Genomic DNA, 22,180 nt, shown 5'->3' with positions numbered 1-22,180 from the left:
CGGAGCCTAGCAGATCTAGGAAGGGAAGACAGTTAAGGTGAAACCTATGACAGTCCTTTGGTGTTGGGGCCACATTCCTGACTTGGCGGGGTGAAGCGGGGCACCCCTTTGTCTAGTGGAGCTGCGGGAGAAGTAAATACACCAGACTTTCTAAATCGAAGCTGTGTGCGCTGGCATCTGAGGTTTGCTCCTTTCCATCCTTCCCCAGCATGCTCCCTGTCCTGGGAAGCTGACCCATGTGGACCACATCAGTGGCTCCTATGCCCTCCGGCTTCCACTTCAGTTTGACCAATGGGGACCCCAACAGGACATCAGGGAGGGAGGGAGGGAGGTGAGGTCAAGGCAGTTACTCTCTGGCTCCCTCCCCGCGGGATTGCCTGGAACTGGCTCCCCAGCCCCAGGGAGGCTGAAAGCCCCATCTCCTCTTAAGGCATCCTCTGGAAATGACTCTCCTTCCAGGTTCCCTCTCCTTGTCGCCCCTGCTGAGGGTGGTAAGAGCTCCACCTTTACTAGCCTCTGAGGATTCAGCTCTCCCTTGTGGCTTTCCAACACCTTGCCCATCCCTCTGTAAATAGCCTCTTTGTTAAACACTCCTCAGATTATTCTAATTCGAGTGGCCATCTGTTTCCTGCTGGGACCCCGACCAGTGTGCTGTGTTTCTAACCTTCCAGCGTGAACAGCGGAGGTTTCACAGCGGAGGTGGATAAATAAAGCAAGTGTGGGCATCCATCCAAAGCAGAAGGGTATCGAGCTTCTGGAGGCCTGAGCGCTGGGCAGTCACACGGCCCAGAGGGGCCTGCAGGGGCCGGTGTGCCTGCCGGGCGGTGGCAGGACAAGGCCACGTGGCTTAGGAAGAAGTGTCTAATGTCCTTTGTACCATGAGATGACCTGCAGGCAGGGGTGCTGCTCTGGAGGTCCAGGTAGTAAACAGTGCAGGCTTTGTGGGCCGTGCATTTTCTGTTGCAAGTTCTCGGCTCTGCCATCATAGCTCAAAAGACAACACGTAAACGAACAAGTGGCTGTGCACCAGTGAAACTTCACAAACACAGGCGTTGGGTTGGGGCTCGTAAGCCTGCCCACCCCGGTCTAGAGATGTGAGTTCAGTATTTGCAGACTTTTGGATTGCAGTCTACAAGAAGAAATGAATTTTACACCGTAACCCATTTATGCACATGCACACTTCATAATAATAATTGATACAGTGCCTAACGTGTGCCTCTGTTCTAAGCACTTCACCCACATCAGCCCATCTAATCCTCGTGACAGCCCTGTGTGTGGGGTGCGAGTCAGGGCATGCTACTTTTATCCCCATTGTAAAGATGAGGTCTCTGAGCACATAAAGTTTGCAGAAACAGAAGTTTTACGAAACTATACCTACTGTGTGTGTGACGTCCTCTTTTCTTCTCCATTCTATGCTGTCATAGTCTCCTCTATTTTATTTTTTTCTTTAAAATGCACCCCACGGTCTGAGCTTATGACCTGCAAATGGGTCACAATCCATGGGTGGATTTGGAAAACACTGTTTAGGCGGGTTGGGATGGACCCCCCCCACACACACCTTGGAGGTGGTGAGAGCCTCTTTCTCGGCAGCGGTAACACCAACTCCTTATAGTGGAGGAAGGGGGCAGATACCACTGTAACCAAGGGATCAAAGCAAAGACTATCAGTAATAGGCCCCGCTGATATCACACACCCCCTTCGATGATGCGATAATAAGAGCATCTCACCCAGTGGTATTCTTCCCCCAAATCCATAACCCTGGTCTAATCGTGAGAAAATATTAGACCAACCCGAATTAAAGGTCAGTCTACAAAATACTTGACCAGTACAAAAGTCTCAAGGTCTTGAGAAAACAAGGAAAGCCTGAGAAGCCGACAGACTGGAGGAGACTCTGTAGACATGGTGCCCCCATGCAAGAGAAATGCTGGACTGGATCCTGGAGCAAAAAGGAGCCCTAGTGGGAAACCTGGGGAGATGCGATAAAGTCTTCCATCGAGCCAATATTAATGTACCGGTGCGGTTTCTTAGTTTTGCTACATGGATCATGGTTATGTAAGATGCTAATATTAAGGGAAGCTAGGGGAGGGGTATACAGGAAATTTCTATACTGTCTTTGCAATTCCATGCTCATTTCAAACTAAGTTTTTTTTAATCTCCCCAGCTGATGGGAGTGTGCACCCAGGGTTGAGGCACCCCACTTCTAATCCTTCTCCAGGAATCCTAGGGCAAATTTTATCCTCAATTGTAGCAGCTTATGCTCCTGGCATATCATCTGTCACAGTGTTTCTCAAGTTTGGGGGCAAGCATCAAATTTGGGGAAATTTTTTAAATCCCAGGCCATAACAGCAACAACATGAGGAGAAGAAGTACATGGCAGGGGCACGTGATACACGCCGTGATGCTCTCTCCATCCCCCTGCTGCCCTTTCTCCTTTAGGGTGGGAATCAGTGCTGCACTTGACCTCGGAGCAAAGCATCTGTGGCACGTAGAAGAATGGCTCCACGAAGATGTCCACATCCTAGGCCCCAAAGCCCATGAATATGTTACCTTACATGGCAAAAGGAACTTCGCAGATATGATTATGTTAAAGATTTGGGGTTGGGAAGATTATCCTGGACTGTCTGAGTGGGGCTGATGTAATCACATGGGTCAATATCAGAGAAAGGCAGGAGTTTCAGAGTTAGAGATGGAGATATGATGACAGATGCAGAGGGTCAGAGTCAGAGAGAGATTTGAAGATGCTACACGGTTGGCTTTGAAGATACAGAAAGAGACCACAGGCCAAGAAAGGAAGGTAACCACTAGAAGCCAGGAAAGGCAAGCCAACGGATTCACCCCTAGAGCCTCCGGAGAGAGTACAGCCCCACAGACACCTTGACCTTGGCGCAGTGACACCCATTTGGGACTTCTGGCCTCCAGAACTGTCAGATAATTAATCTGTGTTGTTTTAAGCCACTACATTTGCAGTCATTTGTGAAAGCAGCAATAAGAAAGGAACACGGTATCCAACTGGTGGTCTGTAACTATTCCTGTGCAGTTCTTAACCCCTGCTTGTGTTAACAGCGATGAGGAATGTATGCCGCCGCTTAATGGATTACTGGAGGGGGTCGGGAGGACGACCTAGTCAATTTTACACACTTCACTCTCTCGCTGACTCATTAAGTCACTGATTCGCTCACTGGCTTACCAGTTAATTCACTCTTTTATACTTTCAGTTCATTCACTCGCTCACTCATCACTCATGTGCACACGTGTGCTCCCGCACACACACACATTTCAACCAGTAGCTGAGTTGCTGGAGCATTGCGGTTGCTGCTTTAATGGCCATCGGTAAGCCGTGTTGGAGGGATGGATACGTCTCAGGATTGGTGGTGGTAGGAGGCATCTGAAATTTCCTGGAAGCCAGACCGGTGGGGAAGACATGGTCATGAGCAGGGTTAGGCTCTTTGGCATGGACCTCATGCCAAGAAATGCTAGTCAGATGTGACCATGGTAGTTTAATACAAATGATGTTAATGCTTTAGGTAGATCACCTCCAGAAGCCTAGAGAGAGAGAGATTAATATGTCCAGGGCAGATGAGAAACGCTGGATTGGATCCTGGAACAAAAACTAGGGAACGTTAGCAGAAAAACTGGGGAAATGTGAATAAAGTCTTCCATTGAGCTAATGGTACAGTACCAATGTTGATTTCTTAGTTTTGATACATGGACCATGGTCATGTTAGATGCTAATATTAGGGGAAGCTGGGGGAGGGGTATACAGGAAATTTCTGTACTGTCTTTGCAACTCTGTTCTCATTTCACAGCAATGAGTGGCAGAGCCAGGCCTCAAACTCAGGTTGGTTTGACTCCAAAGTCTATGTGTTTAACCTCTACTGAGCGTCTAGGAACTCCCTTGGGGCCAAGGAGAAGGGGAAGCTGGCAAGGAACAAGGCCAAATACTGCAGGAGGAGAGCAGGTGGAAAGAGAGAAGGTGTCTGAATCTCAACACTTACCGGGTTCTGGGGAGACTTTTCCCATCTGGGTTGATCCTGATTCCAGATGCATCTGGTGAAGTTATCCCCAGGTCATAAGATGCCCCGAGTTCAGCATGTAGACTGACCCGGATGGCCCACTGAACCCCTCGGCAGGTACACACGGAGCCTGGGTCCACGCTCGTGGGCAGAGGCTAGCCGAAGCCAAGTACGGGGTCAGCACCTAGCCCAGTGGGCTAGTGAACAGGTGGACAGGAAATGGGACAGATGATCAGGTGTAAGAATGGGGTCAGCATGCGGGGGACCAGGCATACGTGTTTACCTTTGGCAGGTTTACCTTTGGCAGAGGGGGAGAGGATGAGAGCTAGAGCAAGACCACCTCTGAGAAGATAACCCCCACAGCCAGCTGTGGGTACCCCTCACGGGCCTTGACAAAGCCCCTCCCTGACACCACAGACTAGGAAGAGTGGCCCCTGATCTTTCTGTCCAAACCCCTGCCTCTTTCAACCACAGTGGACATCTTTTATCTGCCTGGCACCCCTCCCTTCTTTCGAGCCCATTCCTTCTTTGGGAGAACTGTCCCCAGAACCAGTCATGGAGCTCTAGTAGGGGCCCATGCCCTCGGCCCCAGGTGTGGACACAACCCCAGCTAGACTAATCAGAGGCTCCCAGCGAGCTTTTCCTAATTGAACCCAAGGGAAGAGATCTTCGCTTTCTCTCTGGGGGTGAAGCTGGGAGAGTGAATCAGGGAGCTGCTAAGTATGGCCACAGTCCCAGCCTCTAGCGGCACCATCTGCAGTAGCGAGGATGAACCAGAGACAGAGCACAGCACAGACGGACCCAGAGACGGGCCTGCGGCATCTGAGTCCCTGGGTTTAGTCATCCCCGGGCAGCTGCATCGTGACTGTGGCAGCAGGTAATTTCTTCTCTACTCCACGCCGATTTAATCAGGGTTTCCGCCACTTGAAACCACGAATATAAGACGTTAACTTAGATGTGCTGGGGGTGAGTGATATAAGACAGGAACTCTCCCCTCCCCCATTTCCAAGTCTTCCTTCCTGTCTCTCTCCTCTCCCCTCTGCTTGTGTTGGCTCCACCGTGCTAACGGCGGGGTCTCTGGTGTGTTGTTCAGGTAGCGTACAGACAGCACTGGCACGTGGTGGGCCCTCCAGAACAGCGAATGCTTCTTGAGCACTTGCTATGTGCCAAGCCCTGTGCTCAGAGCTTGTAAACCCACTATCTCGCGTAAATCTCCTAGAGTTCTATGAGGCGCGTGCTGTTGTTACCCATATTAAATACGTGGGGAGACCGAGGTGCAAAGCAGGCCAGTTACCTGCCCAAAGTTAGACAGCTGGGAAGTGTAGAGCCAAGACTTGCACCTAGGCAGGTGCCTTCCAGGGCCCATGTGCTTAATCTCTGCCCCAGACTGCTTTGGATTCAGTAAAGGTTAGATCCTTTGCCCACGAGTTTCCCTTGCTGCACGGAGCTCTGACATGACCAGGAATGATGGCTGCTGTGTCTTAAAGCCTCGGCAGGAGTTTATGAGCCTCCCTGCAGCACCTTGAATCATCATAGTCACACTATGAGATGCACCCTGGGGCGAGAGAGGCTCAGAGAGGGAAAGCAGCCTCCCCAGGTCACAGAGCCCATGGATGTGGAGGCAGGATGGGAATCTGGCTCCATCTGACTGTACGATAGCTTCCTCACTGACCTTAGCAACCCCGATCCCTGAGACGGTTTAACCCATTCATTCTCCAGCCACCTGGGAGGTTCACTTCCTCAGCCAGGGCTTCAGAGCTGCTGAACCGTCAGGCAGGGCCGGCTAGCTGCCTCCTGGAGGGGGAGGGGGAGGGGGAACGTTGAGGATGCTCAAACTCAGAATGGCAGTGGAGTGGCAGGCAAAGGCTGGCGTGGGAGGCTCCTCGATAAGCCATCTGCAAACATTTCCTCTGGATAAGAAGTATTATCCAGATTTAATCCCCAGAGGCCTCTGCAAGGCGTACATTGCCACCCTCCCTGGAATGGGGGCAGGTCCCTTCTCCGATTCTTGTTACAGTGACAGTCGGAAACTGGGCAAGGCTGAGTAAGCACGAGCCCGTGAAGGCCAGGCTGGGGCTGCCTGAGGGCGGGAAGGAAGGTGGCTGCCCAGTGTGCTGGCTGTGCTGGTGCCGCAGGGTGCCCTGCCCTTTCACCCCTGCACTATGCTCTCACCAGAGCGGATGCAGGCATCCTTATTTCCCCAGGGAAATGAGGCCACACTAGTCTGGGGTCTCCTTAATCCCTGTGTTCTCTGGAGGCTAGGGTTCAAGGCACTGATAAGATCCCATCTCCTCTCTTCTCAGACCTAAGCAAGGGAGTAAAATAGTTCACATTTGTGAGATACCTAACGTGTCAGGCACAGGCCTGGATGCGTTATGTGCAAGAGCACAGAATCCCATTGCACAGATGAAGAAACCGAGGCTCAGAGAATTCGTAGTACATGCCCACATTTCACAACTAGATAACAGTCAAGCCCAGATTCAAATACAGGCCTGTCTGATTTTAGAGACCTGGCCTTTAACCCTGACCTTCTTAAGCCTATTGCCTCTGTAGGAGAACAAGACAGGTGATGAACCAGGCAGGTGGTGTCTCCACCTAGACAGAGACCTGAGCCAGTAAGGGAAGAGTGTCCAGGTGGCGTGTGAGCACACCTTGGTCACGAGACTCCTGAGGCCAGCACCCTGTTCCCGGGTGAAGCCTGGTGGGGGTGGGCTTTGACATCTTCAGGCATGGGGACCATCAGGTCTGCAGGCTGGATCTCAGGTCTAATCTATGGCAACAGAGACTCGGGCTGGGGGCAGGGAACGGCCAGCTGAGGGCCCAGCAGCTGGTCGGGACCCAGACTGCTCTTAGATTCTGTCCCAGTCAGACTGGAGCGGGACCTGGAGGAGGATGGATCTTATAAGAGTGATGGGGTGGGGGGCAGGAACAGAGGTGGGAGAGATGATGCTGGGACACCCTTTTCCCAAATCTTCCGTGGGAGAGCTAGGCCTGTGAGGCCTTCTGTCAGTCACTGTGCGTGCACAGTGTGTGACTCGTTAGGTGATTGGCCCAGCTTGGGTCACATGGCCGCCCCACTCCATTCAGCTGTGGCCTAGTGTCACGAGGCTGCCCCTTCCCAGAGCTGTGTGTCGAGGGAGGGAGACTGATCTTCAGAGGCTTCTAGCACTCAGAAAAGAGTAGAACTGCCTGATAGTTAGACCTGGAGACAGAAGAGGAGAGAGTTGGGCATCCCCTGAAAGGCTGTGGGGAAGCCACCACAAGCCCCCTCCCTGCCCAGAGCTTGGCCCCCAGCGCCAGTGCCCATCTCCAAACCCAACCCCATTCCCTTTAGCATCATGGGCACGGTCGCTCCACAGAGGCAGGACACCCCTCACCCAGCAGCCCTGCCCGCTGAGAAGCTGAGCTGGGAGTGGAAGGAACCAACGCGCCCCAAGCCACTCCCCAGACCTTCCCACTGTGTTTCCCCCAACTCACAGCCCCAGGACATCGTGGTAACACTCTCATCCCGACAGCAAACACAGCCAGGAGCTCCGTCCCCCAGCCCTCCCGGGCTCAGACACACACCCTCCAGGGAGCAGTGCGTCTGGAGGACAAGCACGTACCTGATGTAGTTTGTGTGGGTTCCCTGGAGCTCTCAATTAGCCGAGCAGGGAAGAACGATGATAATTTGTCGAGTTTATTGAGTTGCTTCTGGGACAGAGGGAACATTTGCCCACGTTGATTATCAGACTCCACCGTTGCTGCACTGAGGCCACGTCACCATGAGAAGAGTTTCCCCAGAAGGTGCCAGCAGCCGCCCAGAACATGGGGAACAGAGTGAGGGCTGAGGGCCCAAGGGGCTGGGGCCGCACGTCTTCACGGGAGGCCGGGATGGAGCCCCGTGTGGCCTCCGAGCCCCTCCCCGCTGTCCCCCAGGCTTCCCTGCTCACCTGCCTTTTCCTCTGCTCTCCCCACGTATGCCCTCTGCTTCCTCCCGCAGGACCTCATTCATCCGTTCATTTATTTCAGTGTTCCTTCTTCCCGTGAGCAGTATTTCTCGAGCCTTTCCCATGTGTCAGACACTCACAAGGTACTGAGGGAAGAACCAAACAAGAAAGGAACAGCTCCGGTCTTCAGGGAGCTCGCGGTTTGGTGGGGAAGCACATCCCTGCGCGATGCGTGATGAGACAAGCACTGGGATGGACCAAGTGTAAGGACTCTTTGCAAGAGAAAAGGAGGTACCAGGGAGAAGCCCACCTGGCTTCCAGGATCCAGTGGCTGTGAGACGACACAGGATGGATGAAAAGGAAGTCGCTAGAAGAAGGGTGGGGTGGGTCAAAGTGGACAGGGAGAGTTTGGCTGGGAGGTGAGTTCTTGATCTTCAGAAACATTCAGAACACACCTTGACTGACCATGTGTCCATAATGCTGGAGCTGGGATTCGTGCAGAGCCAGGCAGCAGACCTGGAAAGCCTCTGAAATTCTCAAGTATGATGTTAAGACTGGCTGTTTCCCACTCTTCCGATCTCAAAGGGGATAGCATTAGAAAAGATGCCCCACTGTTGAAAGCAAGACACTGTCATTTGCATGTTCGCTCATTCATTCATTCATTCATTCATTCACAAAGCATGTGTCATAAAAGTGCTTTAACCGTCTCCCCCCACGCAGCTCCCTGGAGTAGCTGGCGCTCCCAGGCTTGATGGATCCTCCTGCCCGAGGCCCTGTGGCACTCAGCGCTGGCTGCCTGCGGGCTGTCTCCTTCCCCCACCCCCAATGCCTGTGCACTCCGTCCTCCCACCAGCTGAGCCTTGCACTTTCTGAGAATCAGATGGGTTCATTGCCAACTCTCTCAATACCAGTCATACTTGGTATTATAATTATGTGACTTATTAAACATCACATAAACTGATGAAATATGAGTGTGAAAGGAAGTATAGTTGCATGTCTGGAAACTAAATTGAATGCTTTGACATGGTTCCATGAAGGAGATGCTCTGAAAAGAATTGCTTCCTAAATATTAGGTGTGAGTGAGTGAGAGAATGGCATGCCACTGAGCTGTTTCCCTCTGGGCGGGGGCCAGGTCTGTCTTGCCCACTGCTGCATCCCCAGTGCCTAGCACAATGCTTGGCACATCGCAGGTGCTCCATAATCATCTGTTGACTGGAGGAGCTGTGGCAGAATTGGAAATGGTGAGCGATGCATTATCGGTGGAATTTATGCAAGATAGACAATGCAGAGAAGAAACCTGCGGTCAAAGGAAAGACCTGGCTCCTGAGTTACATGGACTGGCCAAAAACAAAAACATGTCCCTCCAAGTGTTTTTACATTATAATGAAGTATTTAAGCTATGAGTGTATTCTTTTATCATTCCCCACTTAGAAATTATTTTTTACCAACTGACTGCATCATGGGAAAGGCTTCTACGTTTGGCGTCTGTAAAGGGGAAGGTAAAGATTTTCAGCTTTGCAGGTTATAGTTACTGTCACAACTACTCAGCTCCGCCTTTGTAACCTGAAAGCAGACAATATGTAAATGAATGAGCACGGTGGTGACCCAGTGAAACTTTACTGACAAAAGAGACAGCACACTGTGGTTTGCCAAGCCCGGCTCTATGGAACTGATTGGTTCTGTGTGCCAGGCACTGTGCTGTGTTGCTGGACACACAGAGACAAAGAAAATTCTGTCCCCGTGTGTATGGAGCTCGCCTTCGAGTCAGGGAGGTGGTCGTCAGGTCAAAAGATGATTACAGTTTACTGTGCTCAATACAGTAGTGGGGCATGTCCAAGGTGCAGAGTGGACACGTGGAGGGCACTGCTCCTCCCACAGGGGCAGGGAGAGGGACAGCTGGAGGAAAGGAGGCATTTTATTAGGTTCGTGGAATCAGTGATATTTTCCCAGGTAGCCAGGTCGGGCGGCAGGAAAAGGCATTCCAGGCAGAGGGAATAGCATATGCAAAGGCGTGGAGCCATGAAAGGGCCTGGAGCTCAAAGTGGGTGTCACTGAACAGGGAAGACATGAAAAAGCTTAGACTTTATCCTGGAGCCAGTGGTCCTTTGCTGCTGGGTTTCCAGCAAGGCAATGACTTGAGCAAATGCCCGCACAGAGTATGGAAGATGGATGGAGGCCGAGGGCAGATCAGAAGGCTGTCTCTGTGGTGCAGGTGAGGAACGATGCGGTCGTGCGGTAAAGACCATGTGGCCACAGTTGGCCACGGGAGCGAAGGAATGGAAGGAGTTAAGGATGATGCCTTGGTGTGGTGGCTGGGAGGAGGGCGTACATCATGGGGAGAGAGAACGCTGACGAGCAGGAATGACGGGGGAGGGGAAGCTTTTTTTTTTTACATCTTTATTGGAGTATAATTGCTTTACAATGATGTGTTAGTTTCTGCTTTATAACAAAGTGAATCAGTTATACATATACATATGTTCCCATATCTCTTCCCGCTTGCGTCTCCCTCCCTCCCACCCTCCCTATCCCACCCCTCCAGGCAGTCACAAAGCACCGAGCTGATCTCCCTGTGCTATGCGGCTGCTTCCCACTAGCTATCTACCTTACGTCTGGTAGTGTATATATGTCCATGCCTCTCTCTCGCTTTGTCACAGCTCACCCTTCCCCCTCCCCATATCCTCAAGCCCATTCTCTAGTAGGTCTGTGTCTTTATTCCTGTCTTACCCCTAGGTTCTTCATGACTTTTTTTTTCTTAAATTCCATATATATGTGTTAGCATACGGTATTTGTCTTTCTCTCTCAGACTTACTTCACTCTGTATGACAGACTCTAGGTCTATCCACCTCATTACAAATAGCTCAATTTCATTTCCTTTTATGGCTGAGTAATATTCCATTGTATATATGTGCCATTTTACCTTACTTTATTTTATTTTGTTTTATCCTCTTCCTTTCTTCCTTCCTTCCTTCCTTCCTTCCTTCCTTCCTTCCTTTCTTTCTGTTCTTTTCTTTTCTTTTCTTTTCTTTCTTCTTTTTTCCCTTTTATTCTGAGCCATGTGGATGAAAGGCTCTTGGTGCTGCAGCCAGGAGTCGGTGCTGTGCCTCTGAGGTGGGAGAGCCAACTTCAGGACACTGGTCCACAAGAGACCTCCCAGATCCACAAAATATCAAATGGCGAAAATCTCCCAGAGATCTCCATCTCAACACCAGCACCCAGCTTCACTCAACGACCAGCAAGCTACAGTGCTGGACACCCTTTGCCAAACAACTAGCAAGACAGGAACCCAACCCCACCCATTAGCAGAGAGGCTGCCTAAAATCATAATAAGGCCACAGACACCCCAAAACACACCACCAGACGTGGACCTGCCCACCAGAAAGACAAGATCCAGCCTCATCCACCAGAACACAGGCACTAGTCCCTTCCACCAGGAATCCTACACAACCCACTGAACCAACTTAGCCACTGGGGACAGACACCAAAAACAACGGGAACTACGAACCTGCAGCCTGCAAAAAGGAGACCCCAAACACAGTAAGATAAGCAAAATGAGAAGACAGAAAAACACATAGCAGATGAAGGAGCAAGATAAAAACCCACCAGACCTAACAAATGAAGAGGAAATAGCCAGTCTACCTGAAAAAGAATTCAGAATAATGATAGTAAACATGATCCAAAATCTTGGAAATAGAATAGACAAAATGCAAGAAACATTTAACAAGGACCTAGAAGAACTAAAGAGGAAACAAGCAACGATGAACAACACAATAAATGAAATGAAAAATACTCTAGGTGGGATCAATAGCAGAATAACTGAGGCAGAAGAATGGATAAGTGACCTAGAAGATAAAATAGTGGAAATAAACTAATGCAGAGCAGAATAAAGAGAAAAGAATGAAAAGAACTGAGGACAGTCTCAGAGACCTCTGGGACAACATTAAACGCACCAACATTCGAATTATAGGGGTTCCAGAAGAAGAAGAGGGGAAGCTTTGGTTTGTTCAGAGCATAGAAAACAACCCCCAGCACATACAGTTAGGTAGCCACGAGTTGAATCTTTGTAGGGTAGCTCAGACCTCTCAGAACTGCCTCAGTACCTGGGGTGGGCAGGCACTGCTGGGAACCAGAACCTCGGGAAGCCAAAGGGCCTCTTTCCGAAGATAAGTCTAGAGGCTGGGGCGCTCCAGCAGCCCACAGCCAAAAGGGACTTGCACTCACCCCAGACGTTTACCCAGTTCCTGGAAAATATGTAACATCACAGGTTTGTCTTGGGAAAAGGGTTTTCCTCAATAGAACAAGAGTCCTAGGCGTTTGGCTAAAGAAAAACTGATATGGAAATCATTTGTGATGAGACTGGGTGTCAGGGCTGAGTCAATAAAGGCTCACTTCAGGGGTGAGAGGAAGCTTGGGAGGGGGAACAGGAGTCAGCCTCCAGCAAGGGCCTCGGTGTCCTTTGCTGCCACCACCAAGACATTTCCAGAAGGCTTCCCCTGGTTGCATCATGGTGTTCTCTCCATTCCCCAGCGGGGAGAGCAGACAGCAGGTGGGAAGGGCAGAGGGCTTGGGAGTGGGGTGGCCAGCACCTCCTGTATGTCACCTTCTCCCCGGCCGGGTGGGTCGGGGGTGGAGTGGTGGTTTATGCTTGGCCCTGGAAGATTCTTCAAGCCTGAATCAGATCCAGGCTGTGCACATAACTTGGTTAAGAGATAAAGCCCACAGAAGGTGTTCTGGGAGCACAGAAACCAGAGGCTGTCGACCGAGAAGCTGCACAGAGAAGGAGACGGTGAAGCCGAACCCTGTAGATGACAGGCTTTGCAGAAACTGTTGTATCTAGGGAACCACAGTGGGCGTGGTAGCCACCGGCAGGCAGAGTACCTTGTACAGAGTATGTGCTTGGTGAGTAAATGAATGGATGAAAGTTCCCCTGAGGATGTACGTTTTCAGGGATGCTGAGATTTAAACCAAGATCTCCTCATATTACTTCCTCTCAGTTTAAGATTAGGAAGCAATTCCTTGCAGATCACTATTGTCGTCTTGTGGGGCGTGTCTCTCAGCACCCCAACATCCTGACTGTACGAGAAGCTTCTTAAGAAGAAATGCTATCCACACAGTCCACTCTGAGCTCTCCTATTACTGAAAGCAGAGCTTAGAGCTTTCTGCAGAGGAACTCAAAGCCACTTTTTCCATAATCAACTACATGCATTAAAGAGAGTGATTTTTTTTTTAATTCTCCCCAAGCCAGATTCCATTAAGGAAGCCCCATTTAACGGAAGTCAATTTACCAAAAAGAAAAAAGAATCGAGCATAATTGCTTAAATACATTTTATGTTGTACTGCGGTAGCAATTTCCTGGGTGAACTTGGAATTCCCCAGACCCCCCATAGTGAAGTTAATATGGACAGAAATATTTGAAGGGGAGAATCTCTCTTTGTGTTTCTCTTCTTTAATTATGATTCTAACAGGGAGCAAAATTAAAGAGGATCCTGGGAGGAGGCGGAGGGAGGGAAAGTAAAGGAACAGGATGGAATTCAGCCGAAACTGTTCCACTGCCTTCCCCGAGTACAGAGGCTCTATCTAGCATGAGTGGGATGGTTTGGGTTTGAATCCCACTTCTGCCACTTAATAGCTGTGTGACCTTGTGCAAGTTTCTTAACCTCTCTGTGCAGCCAGGTGGTGCAAGGGGAAAAGGCATTATGAGCATGCAAAGGCAGAGAAGCACTAAAAAGCAGTGTGTGTTCCAGTTCACATAGGTCTTCTCTTTGACTAGAGAATGGGGTATGTGTGTGTCTGTCTGTCTGCAAGTCTGTGTGACGTGCTCAGAGAGGGAAAGCAGGCAAAAGTCAGACCAGGAAGGCTTCACTGGGAAGGTGGCATTTGACCAAAGCCTTTGAGGAAGTGAGAGGGTGAACCAGGTAGCAGTCTGGGAGAAGACCCAGCCAGCAGGCAAAGAAACTGTCAAGTGCAAAGGCCCCGAGGCAGGAGCGGTCCTGGCCAGTTTTTTGGGGATTTTTTTGCGGTATACAGGCCTCTCACTGCTGTGGCCTCTCCCGTTGCGGAGCACAGACTCTGGACGCGCAGGCTCAGCGGCCATGGCTCAGGGGCCCAGCCACTCCGCGGCATGTGGGATCTTCCCGGACCGGGGCACGAACCCGTGTCCCCTGCATCGGCAGGCGGACTCTCAACCACTGCGCCACCAGGGAAGCCCGGCCCTGGCCAGTTTTGAACAGCATGGAGACCCATGTGGCTGGAGCGTAAAGCATAAGTAGAGGAGGAGACATGAGAGATGAAGACACACTGGCTTTTTTAAGGCTTGTAGACCCTGGTATGGTCTTTGACTCTAAGGATTAGAGCCACTGAAGATTTGTTTTTAATTAACTCTATTAAGGTATAATTTACATAAAATAAAATTACCCATTTTATTTATTTTTTTTATTTATTTCTTTTTCTGCGTTGGGTCTTGTCTGCTGCGCACAGGCGAGCGGGGGCTACTCTTCATTGTGGCACGCGGGCTTATCATTGCGGTGGCTTCTGTTGTTGCAGAGCTCGGGCTCTAGGCGTGCGGGCTTCAGTAGTTGTGGCGTGTGGGCTTCAGTAGTTGTGGCACGCGGGCTCCAGAGCGCAGGCTCAGTAGTTGTGGTGCGCGGGCTTAGTTGTTCCACGGCATGTGGGATCTTCCCAGATCAGGGCTCAAACCCGTGTCCCCTGCATTGGCAGGCGGATTCTTAACCATTGCACCACCAGGGAAGTCCCTAAAATTACCCGTTTTAAATGTACAGTTCTGGGGGCTTTGACAAATGTGTATAGGCCATATCATCACCATCTCATTTAAGATACAGAACATTTTCATCAGCCCAGAAGGCTCCCTCGTACTCCTTCCCGGGCAATCCCCACCTGTACCTCTCACCGCCAGCGTTGGCAGCCCCTGTGCTCTCTCTCACTGTAGATGGGTCTTTTCCAGAGTTTCATATAAAGGGATGCACACAGTATATACTCTTCTATCACTCAGCATAATGCTTCTGAGAATCATTCATGTCGTTGTATGCATCGGTCGTTTGTTCTTTTTATTGGAGAGTTTCGCGTGAGGCATGATACTATCGCAGTGGCATGCGATAGTTGGAATGTGATGATTCCAACATTTAAGCCTCCCATTCGCTGACAGATGCCAAGAAAACTCTCCAATGTGCATTTATGTCCAAGGAGGCAGGGGTAGTGCGGAGTAAAGATGCACAGGGCCCTGAGTTTAAGCCTTGGGAATGAACAATCGTCGTCAGGATTCCTGGGAGCAGGTGAAGGTGTGGGAGAAATGGGAGGCAGGGGATGTCCCTTCGGGCTCCTCCAGCCTGTAGCGTTGGGGGTTAATGCGGATCCCAGGGCTGGAGGATACCGACTTTCTGACTTGCGGTTACAGCCTTGATCATTACTCTCCTCCTGCTCTTGGGACGCCAGCATCCTCCCCTCATTCCATTTTGCAGTGAACAGCCTTTGGTTCTGAATTATTCAGGTAACTTCTCCCTAGTTCTACTTCCCTTATGTAAATAGCCTCCAGGCTTTGTCATGGAGATAGAATTGAATTTGGCCTGGGGAAGCAAAAACCCACAATACTGTTTGTGGCTCCTTAGAAAACTTAAATGACTCTGCCTGTAATAAAGTATCTTAAATGGGGTCTGGTGAAATACAGTAATTGGTTTCTGTAATAGCTCTTACCATAGCAATGTGGGTGATATTCCTGGAGGTTGGTGTATGTCAGCATTTGCATTATAGTAAAAACTCAGTTTTGCAGGTTGAGAAGCTCCTTGGTTAGTTCCTTTGTCTAATACGCATTTATGGAGACCCACCGTGCTGGATCTCTTCCTTTCACCCCTCCAGATCATCGCCCCTCCCTTGTCTACCCTGTTCCATGCTTAGGAAGACTTACTTGTGAGACTACATCCATATGCTCCCTTGCCCTCTGGCTTCCAGTTGGGCTCCATCAACAGAAGCATCAGCAGTAGATTGGAGGAGGGGAGGGGAGGGAGGAGAGTGTGTCTTTCTCCCTCCTTGTGGGATTTTCACAAACTGGCTGTCGTCTCCACTGACTGAAGATCTGGGTCCTGCAGGGTGGCCCTTTCTATGCTACCCTCTCCTTCGGGGATAACCATGTCCTCTCCAGGCCTGTGAGTGGAAACCAGACCGCTGTTAATAGCCTCAGGATATCACCCCATCCCTGGTGGTGACGAGGCCATTCATTCAACTGGAATTATTCTCATATGGCCGAGCCATCTGTTTTCTGCTGGAATCCTGACACACCTGCTTTGCATCGAGCATTGTGTTAGGTGCTTAGCACAGAGATGAAGAATAAAGATGATGGAGAAGAACAGACCAGCTGCCAGTTACCAAGGGCTTTCTATTTTCCAGAGACCGCGCTAAAGTCTTTTCTGTGTATTATCTCATTCAATCCCGGCAGCCCTTTGAGAGAGGGATTATTATCTTCATTTTACAGATGAAGTTACAGAGAATTTAAGTAATTTTCATAAGATAACACAGCCGATCCCTCTAGAGTCCCAGCTTCTCCCCTCCCCCACCCACCCAGCAGTCTGCGCTGCCCTCTTTACGGCATTATCCTAGGGACACGCACACCTAGATAAATGAATTATAATTTTAATAACGTGCTGTGGCATCACAGAGGAGGGGAAAGGAAAATTATGTTTATTGAGCTAATATGTGTCCGATACTGGGCTAGGTTCTTTGCCCGTAAGGCCTCTCACGTATTCCCACAGACTCTCCGGGCCAGTTTTTTTCCTCCATTTTCAGAAAGATCAACTAACTGGTCCCAGGTCACACTGGTAGGAAGGGGTGAAGCCTGGATCTGAACCCAACTCCGTGTGGCCTCAGAGCCGAGGAGAATAGGAAAGGCCTTCCTGGGGGCATGGTATCTGAGGGCGTCCCGAAGTGTCTCGAGTGATACGGCTGGTGCAGGAGAGAGGGTTACGCGCGGGTACATTCCAGGCGGAAAAGGCAAAGGCATAGAAAAGGAGAAAGCTTGGAATGCTTCGATGTAAGCAGGGTGTCCAGGCGGCGTGGGAGTGATGGTGCCAAAGGGGATACATCAGGAGGTTTGGTCCCTGATTCAGACGCAGGTAGGAGGAGCGGAGAGACACTGGGCATCGGCCCGCTGGAGGCTGTGGGGTTGAGGAGAGAAGGGCGAAGGGCTCCTGGGGTGCAGGACAGTGAGCAGAGTGACGAGGGGCATCCGGGGCTTCGCCTGGGTGTGGCGGAGGGGCCAGCACTGAGCGGAGGCCCGTTCAAGCAGGGGACAGTGCGGAAAGTTTGGAAAGCCAGTCTTGCGTGGGCACCGGGGAGCCATGGAAGGTTCTTGAACTCTGAGCAACTCTAGGAGGAAAGATCTGATTGACCTGAAAGCTGGCTCAGGACACAGCTGGTCGAGAGGCTGGGGCAGTGCCTGGCAACGGTCGGGGATATCCGGGTTTCCCAGCCACTGAGCCAGACTGGCTGAAAGCAGACAAGGCTAATCTAAGGGCAGAGAGGTGGCCCAGCAGTGGGGGCTGGCCTCCTGTGGAGGAGCAGAGACAGGGGCAGGAGCCAGAGAAGACCCAGCGCCTAGTTAGTGACCCCAAAACAGGCTCTCACACCTGGGAAGGGCTGTGCTGCCTGTAGTGGCTGCCTGAGCCCTTTCTCCTGACTCCTTCGCGTCCCTGTGGGGCTGGCTCGGGGTAGCTGAACCTCTGCCCGGGAGTCGGGGGCTGAACCTCTGCCGGAGAGCTGGGCTGGTCCTCTGCTTGGGCTGGACCTTTCCGGGGAATCTGGATCTCTGCTGGGGGTGGGTATGTGGACATCTGCTGGGGTGACAGGCCTCTGCTGGGAGGGCTGGACCTCTCTCCTGGGCAGCTAGACCTCTGCTGAAGGTGGAGAAATAGGCCTCTGTTCCAGGCCTGAAGGATCGCCCCCTCCTCTCAGCAACTCAGCAGTGGGAAGAGCCCCTGGGGGAACCAGCTCCAGCAGCCCAGGCTGCAGGCTACTGGTGGGCGGCCGGGCCAGCACGGCCTTCCCTTCTGCCAGGTCTGGGAGGAGGCCCCAGCACGCATGGGCAGTGGGGAGACTCCCGGGTGCCCGGTCTCAGGCAGCTGTGGTCCCTGACCCCGTCTTCCTGTCCCCACAGGTTCACCGGAGCCAGCCTCCCGGCCCCCGTCATCAGCAGCAAAAACTGGCTACGGCTGCACTTCACGTCGGACGGCAACCACCGGCAGCGCGGCTTCAGTGCCCAGTACCAAGGTAGGCGGGGCCGGGCTGCCCTGCTTCCTCGGGGGGCGGGGGGCGGCAGAGATGATGCCTGGGGCCGTCTTGTCCCCGGACTGGGTCCGGTGTGTCTTCAGGGTACACTTGCCTCTGCTGTCCTGCTCTCATCTGCAGACTCAGAGGTCTGCATATCTGCGTGTCTACATCTGCCATTGCGGTCTGTTGTCCAAGGGAGGACGCTTCTCAAATTGTGCAGAATGGTGTACCCTGAGCTGCCCGTCTTCAGGCCAGGCAAATCATACTAGTTTATGCCAAGGGCCTCCTGAGAGCCGGGCACTCTGCTAGGCACTTGGTCAGCGTCATTTCACTTAATCTTCATCATTACCCTGTGAAGTAAATACCATCACCATCCCCATTTGATGGACGGGAGAGCTGAGGCCCAGAGAAATGAAGGCAGTTTCCCAAGACCATCTGAACTCCTGCCTTTTGAATCCAGAGCCCACCCACTTAACCGGCAGAGTTTAGCCTACCCTGGTATAAAGTGGGAGAGCTGCCCGCATTTCAGCTCTTGTTCATTTCACGTAGAACACAGACGTTTGACAAACGATAGGCAAAACAGCTCTAGGGAGCTCTCTAGCTTAGGTGCTCAGATCTGTGAAGAGCTGTCTGGTGGCAAGAGATCAGACCGAGAATGGCAGGTGGAAACTGCAGGTAAGCAGATTTCTGCTCCAATCGTGAAGAATTTCCTAACCCCGAGAGCCGCCCATAAAAATGAGTGGGTTGACCCCGAGGCAGGGAGCTCTCCACGCCTAGAGGAGATCCCCAAATCCAATGGTTGGGTGGGAGTAGATGACAGCATTCCTTTTCAACCTTGAGTTTGTTCAAAGTACACAAAATTTATCCACAGAGATAAACACCAAGGGTTGGCTTCAGAGTTGCTCATTAAGCCATTACCATCACCAATTACAAACGGAGGTTGGTTCTAGTTGATTCAGTGTGAACTTGTATTGCACACCCATTAAGCAGAACGCCCTATATAAGACCCTGGGGAATAGAGTGGGCTGTGTTGTGAGTGAGAGAGTGTGGTATATTGGTGTGCGTAGGACAGAGGCCTGATGGAAGAGTGAGCTGTGATCACCACCTCACCGCCGAGGGTCAGGAGGGAGCAGTGACTCCAGTGGAGGAGATCCTGGCAGCTCATCCCTCCAAGCCTCACCTCGGAGGCTCTGAGCACACTGCCCACCCGGGAGGTGGCACCGGCAGAGCGGGGCCCCCCAGGGCCAGGCTTTCAGGCTGGACACTGGGATAAAAGCAGCACTGAGAGTAGAAGCATTACCTGTAAAATCTGAATCTTTTATGAATAACCTCATCTCCTTAGCCTTGGGTAGCAGGAGTCCCTTGAAATATGTTTAAAAATAAACAGGAAACCAACCTGGTCTGACGAGCTTGGCTCCGAGAACTTTCCTGGATACATTTCTTCCGCCGCTGAGGATGGGGCTTTGTGGGAGTGAAGCACCTCTCTGGATCTTTCTGTTGTGTTTTCCAAACTAGGAAAGAAGAGATGAATGTTATTGTTTCATCTGATTAAGTAGGTGCCAGGTGTTTCTAATATTTCACGTTTCTGAGGGCCCATTTGTCACGGTCATACATTAGGGTTTTCTGCCAATGAGGACCCAGGCCAGGCAGCCTCTAGGTCAGGAGCACACATCCATTGCACACCTACTGTGCCCCAGGCCCTGTACTAGGCAGTGTGTGCGCGTTGCCCCATTCGATCCTCCCCACAGTGCAGTGGCGAATATGTTTTTAATTTCCGTATTTCAGTGGAGGAAGCTGAGGTTCAGAGAGGTTGTGTAACTTGCCCAACACGCACAGGTCACACAGCCTATACATGGTGAAGCTCGAATTCATTCGCAGGCCTATGTGAGTTTTTCTGCAAAATCACAGGGCCTTCTCACGGTGCTTTGGGTGCCTCGCTTTTCCTATTTGACTGGTATCTTTAAAACTTTGTTTTGTTAATCTCACCTCACCATAAAAAAATACATTTTCCATCGCAACCCAGGACACATATATATCTGCAGAACTAAAAGGAAAATGTCACCAAGTGGTATTTACCCTTTGTAAGGGTGAGGCACCCTGAAAATTTCTTTTCCAATTTTTAATGTTAGTTGCAACCTCGAAATCAATTTCAAAGTCTGTAGCAGGGAACAACCCACAATCTGAAAAGCGGTTTTAGTTATGAACTTCTCCAAAGCAGGCCCTTTCTTATTCTCTCTCTGACTCCGCCCAAGACAGCCCAGAACAGGATTTGCACACTGGTGTGTGCCAGCGTTTCTCTCTGGGTTTCAAGAACTTGGCATTTATTACTTCATTCAGACCTAACAGCAACTGTGTAAAGCAGGTACTACTACTAGCCCCATTTTACAGATGAGGAGCGAGAGTTGCAGAGAGGGTAGGTATCTGGCTCAAGGTCTCCTCGATAGAATGTCGGAGTCTGAGTGTGAACCCCAGCCGTGTTCATCTGGGTCTGGCATCCTAATATACTGCGCTGTAAACTGATTGTGTTCCTACATGATTCTCCCCTGTGAACTTTCTCTCGTGTTTTCCAGACTGAGGGTATATAGTGCAAGGGTCTACAATAATCGTTTGGAAACTCAATTGGTAGCTTTATAATGCAGGTTTCTCAGCTTCAGCACAATTGACATCATGGCCTGGATGATCCTCTGTTGTGGGAACCTGCCCCACGCACTGCAGGATGTTTAGTGGCGTCCCTGGCCTCTACCCACTAGATGCTAGATGCCAGCAACACACACACACACACACACACACACACACACACACACACACACACACGACAACCAAAAAGTCTCTAGACTTTGCCAAATGTCCCCTGAGTGCAAAATCACCCCCGAATGAGAACCATTGCTCTAAAGGAGGGAAAACTTTGGAACCACAAAAGACCATTCTAAGTTTTGCTACTTGCAAGTTCAGTCCCAAAGAGTAGCAGAGAGAGCTTTCAGTCAGGGGTCTAGTAGGAGACAGGAGCATACTTATTGCATGGCTTTAACTGAAGAAGGTTTAGTGAAGGGTCCAATTACAGAGGTAAAGGTGAGATTAAAGGAAACCCCAGAGGGTTTCTTTTTAATGAGATTACCCAGAGAATGAACGACAGAGAGACCGTTACCACAGCAGAGAAAGGGCCAGGGGACAGAGGAACAAGAGCCGGAGCCGTTGAAGGGGGGCCGCCCGGCACAGCTGAGGAGCCTGACCACTGCCAACCTACAGTGCAGGAGGGGGCCCAGGAATCTGTCACCAGTGCAGGAAGAGGGACCTGGAAATATCACCAGTGCAGAAGGAGGGGGCCTGGGAGTCAGTAACCAGTGCAAGAGGAGGGGGCCTGGGAATCAGTAACCAGTACAGGAGAAGGGGGCCCGGGAATCTGTCACCAGTGCAAGAGGAGGGGGCCTGGGAATCAGTAACCAGTGCAGGAAGAGGGACCTGGAAGTATCACCAGTGCAGAAGGAGGGGGCCTGGGAGTCAGTAACCAGTGCAGAAGAGGGGGCCTGGGAATCAGTAACCAGTGCAGGAGTGGGGCCCAGGAGTCAGTAACCAGTTCAGGAGAAGGGGGCCCAGGAATCTGTCACCAGTGCAAGAGGAGGGGGCCTGGGAATCAGTAACCAGTGCAGAAGAAGGGGCCTGGGAATCAGTAACCAGTGCAAGAGGAGGGGGCCTGGGAGTCAGTAACCCGTGCAGGAGGAGGGGGCCCAGGAATCTGTCACCAGCGCAAGAGGAGGGGGCCTGGGAATCAGTAACCAGTGCAGGAGGAGGGGGCCCCAGGAATCTGTAACCAGATCTTGCCCTTCTCCCTCCCTCACATCTGCTGTGCCTCCCATCTGCCAACCCAATAGGAAACCAGCAACAAGAGAACAGTCTGCTCTATGCCCTGGGAAACTGACCAGTTTGACCAGTGGGCCCCCTTGTTCCATAGCTGTCCACAGGGGTCTGGCT

General features: G+C 51.2%; 1 protein-coding gene across 1 annotated transcript in view; it reads left to right on the top strand.

Moving 5' to 3' along the window:
• CSMD2 (CUB and Sushi multiple domains 2) overlaps positions 1-22,180 on the top strand; it is a 667,671-nt gene that overhangs the window by 302,842 nt on the left and 342,649 nt on the right. The window contains 1 exon segment of the mRNA XM_060018797.1: positions 18,099-18,211. Within this exon segment, the coding sequence (XP_059874780.1) occupies positions 18,099-18,211 (113 nt within the window).

Source organism: Delphinus delphis, chromosome 1 (assembly GCF_949987515.2).
Source record: "Delphinus delphis chromosome 1, mDelDel1.2, whole genome shotgun sequence".
NCBI classification, from domain to species: Eukaryota; Metazoa; Chordata; class Mammalia; order Artiodactyla; family Delphinidae; genus Delphinus; species Delphinus delphis.
Note: the sequence above shows the minus strand (reverse complement) of the source record. Positions and strands in the feature narration are given on the sequence as shown.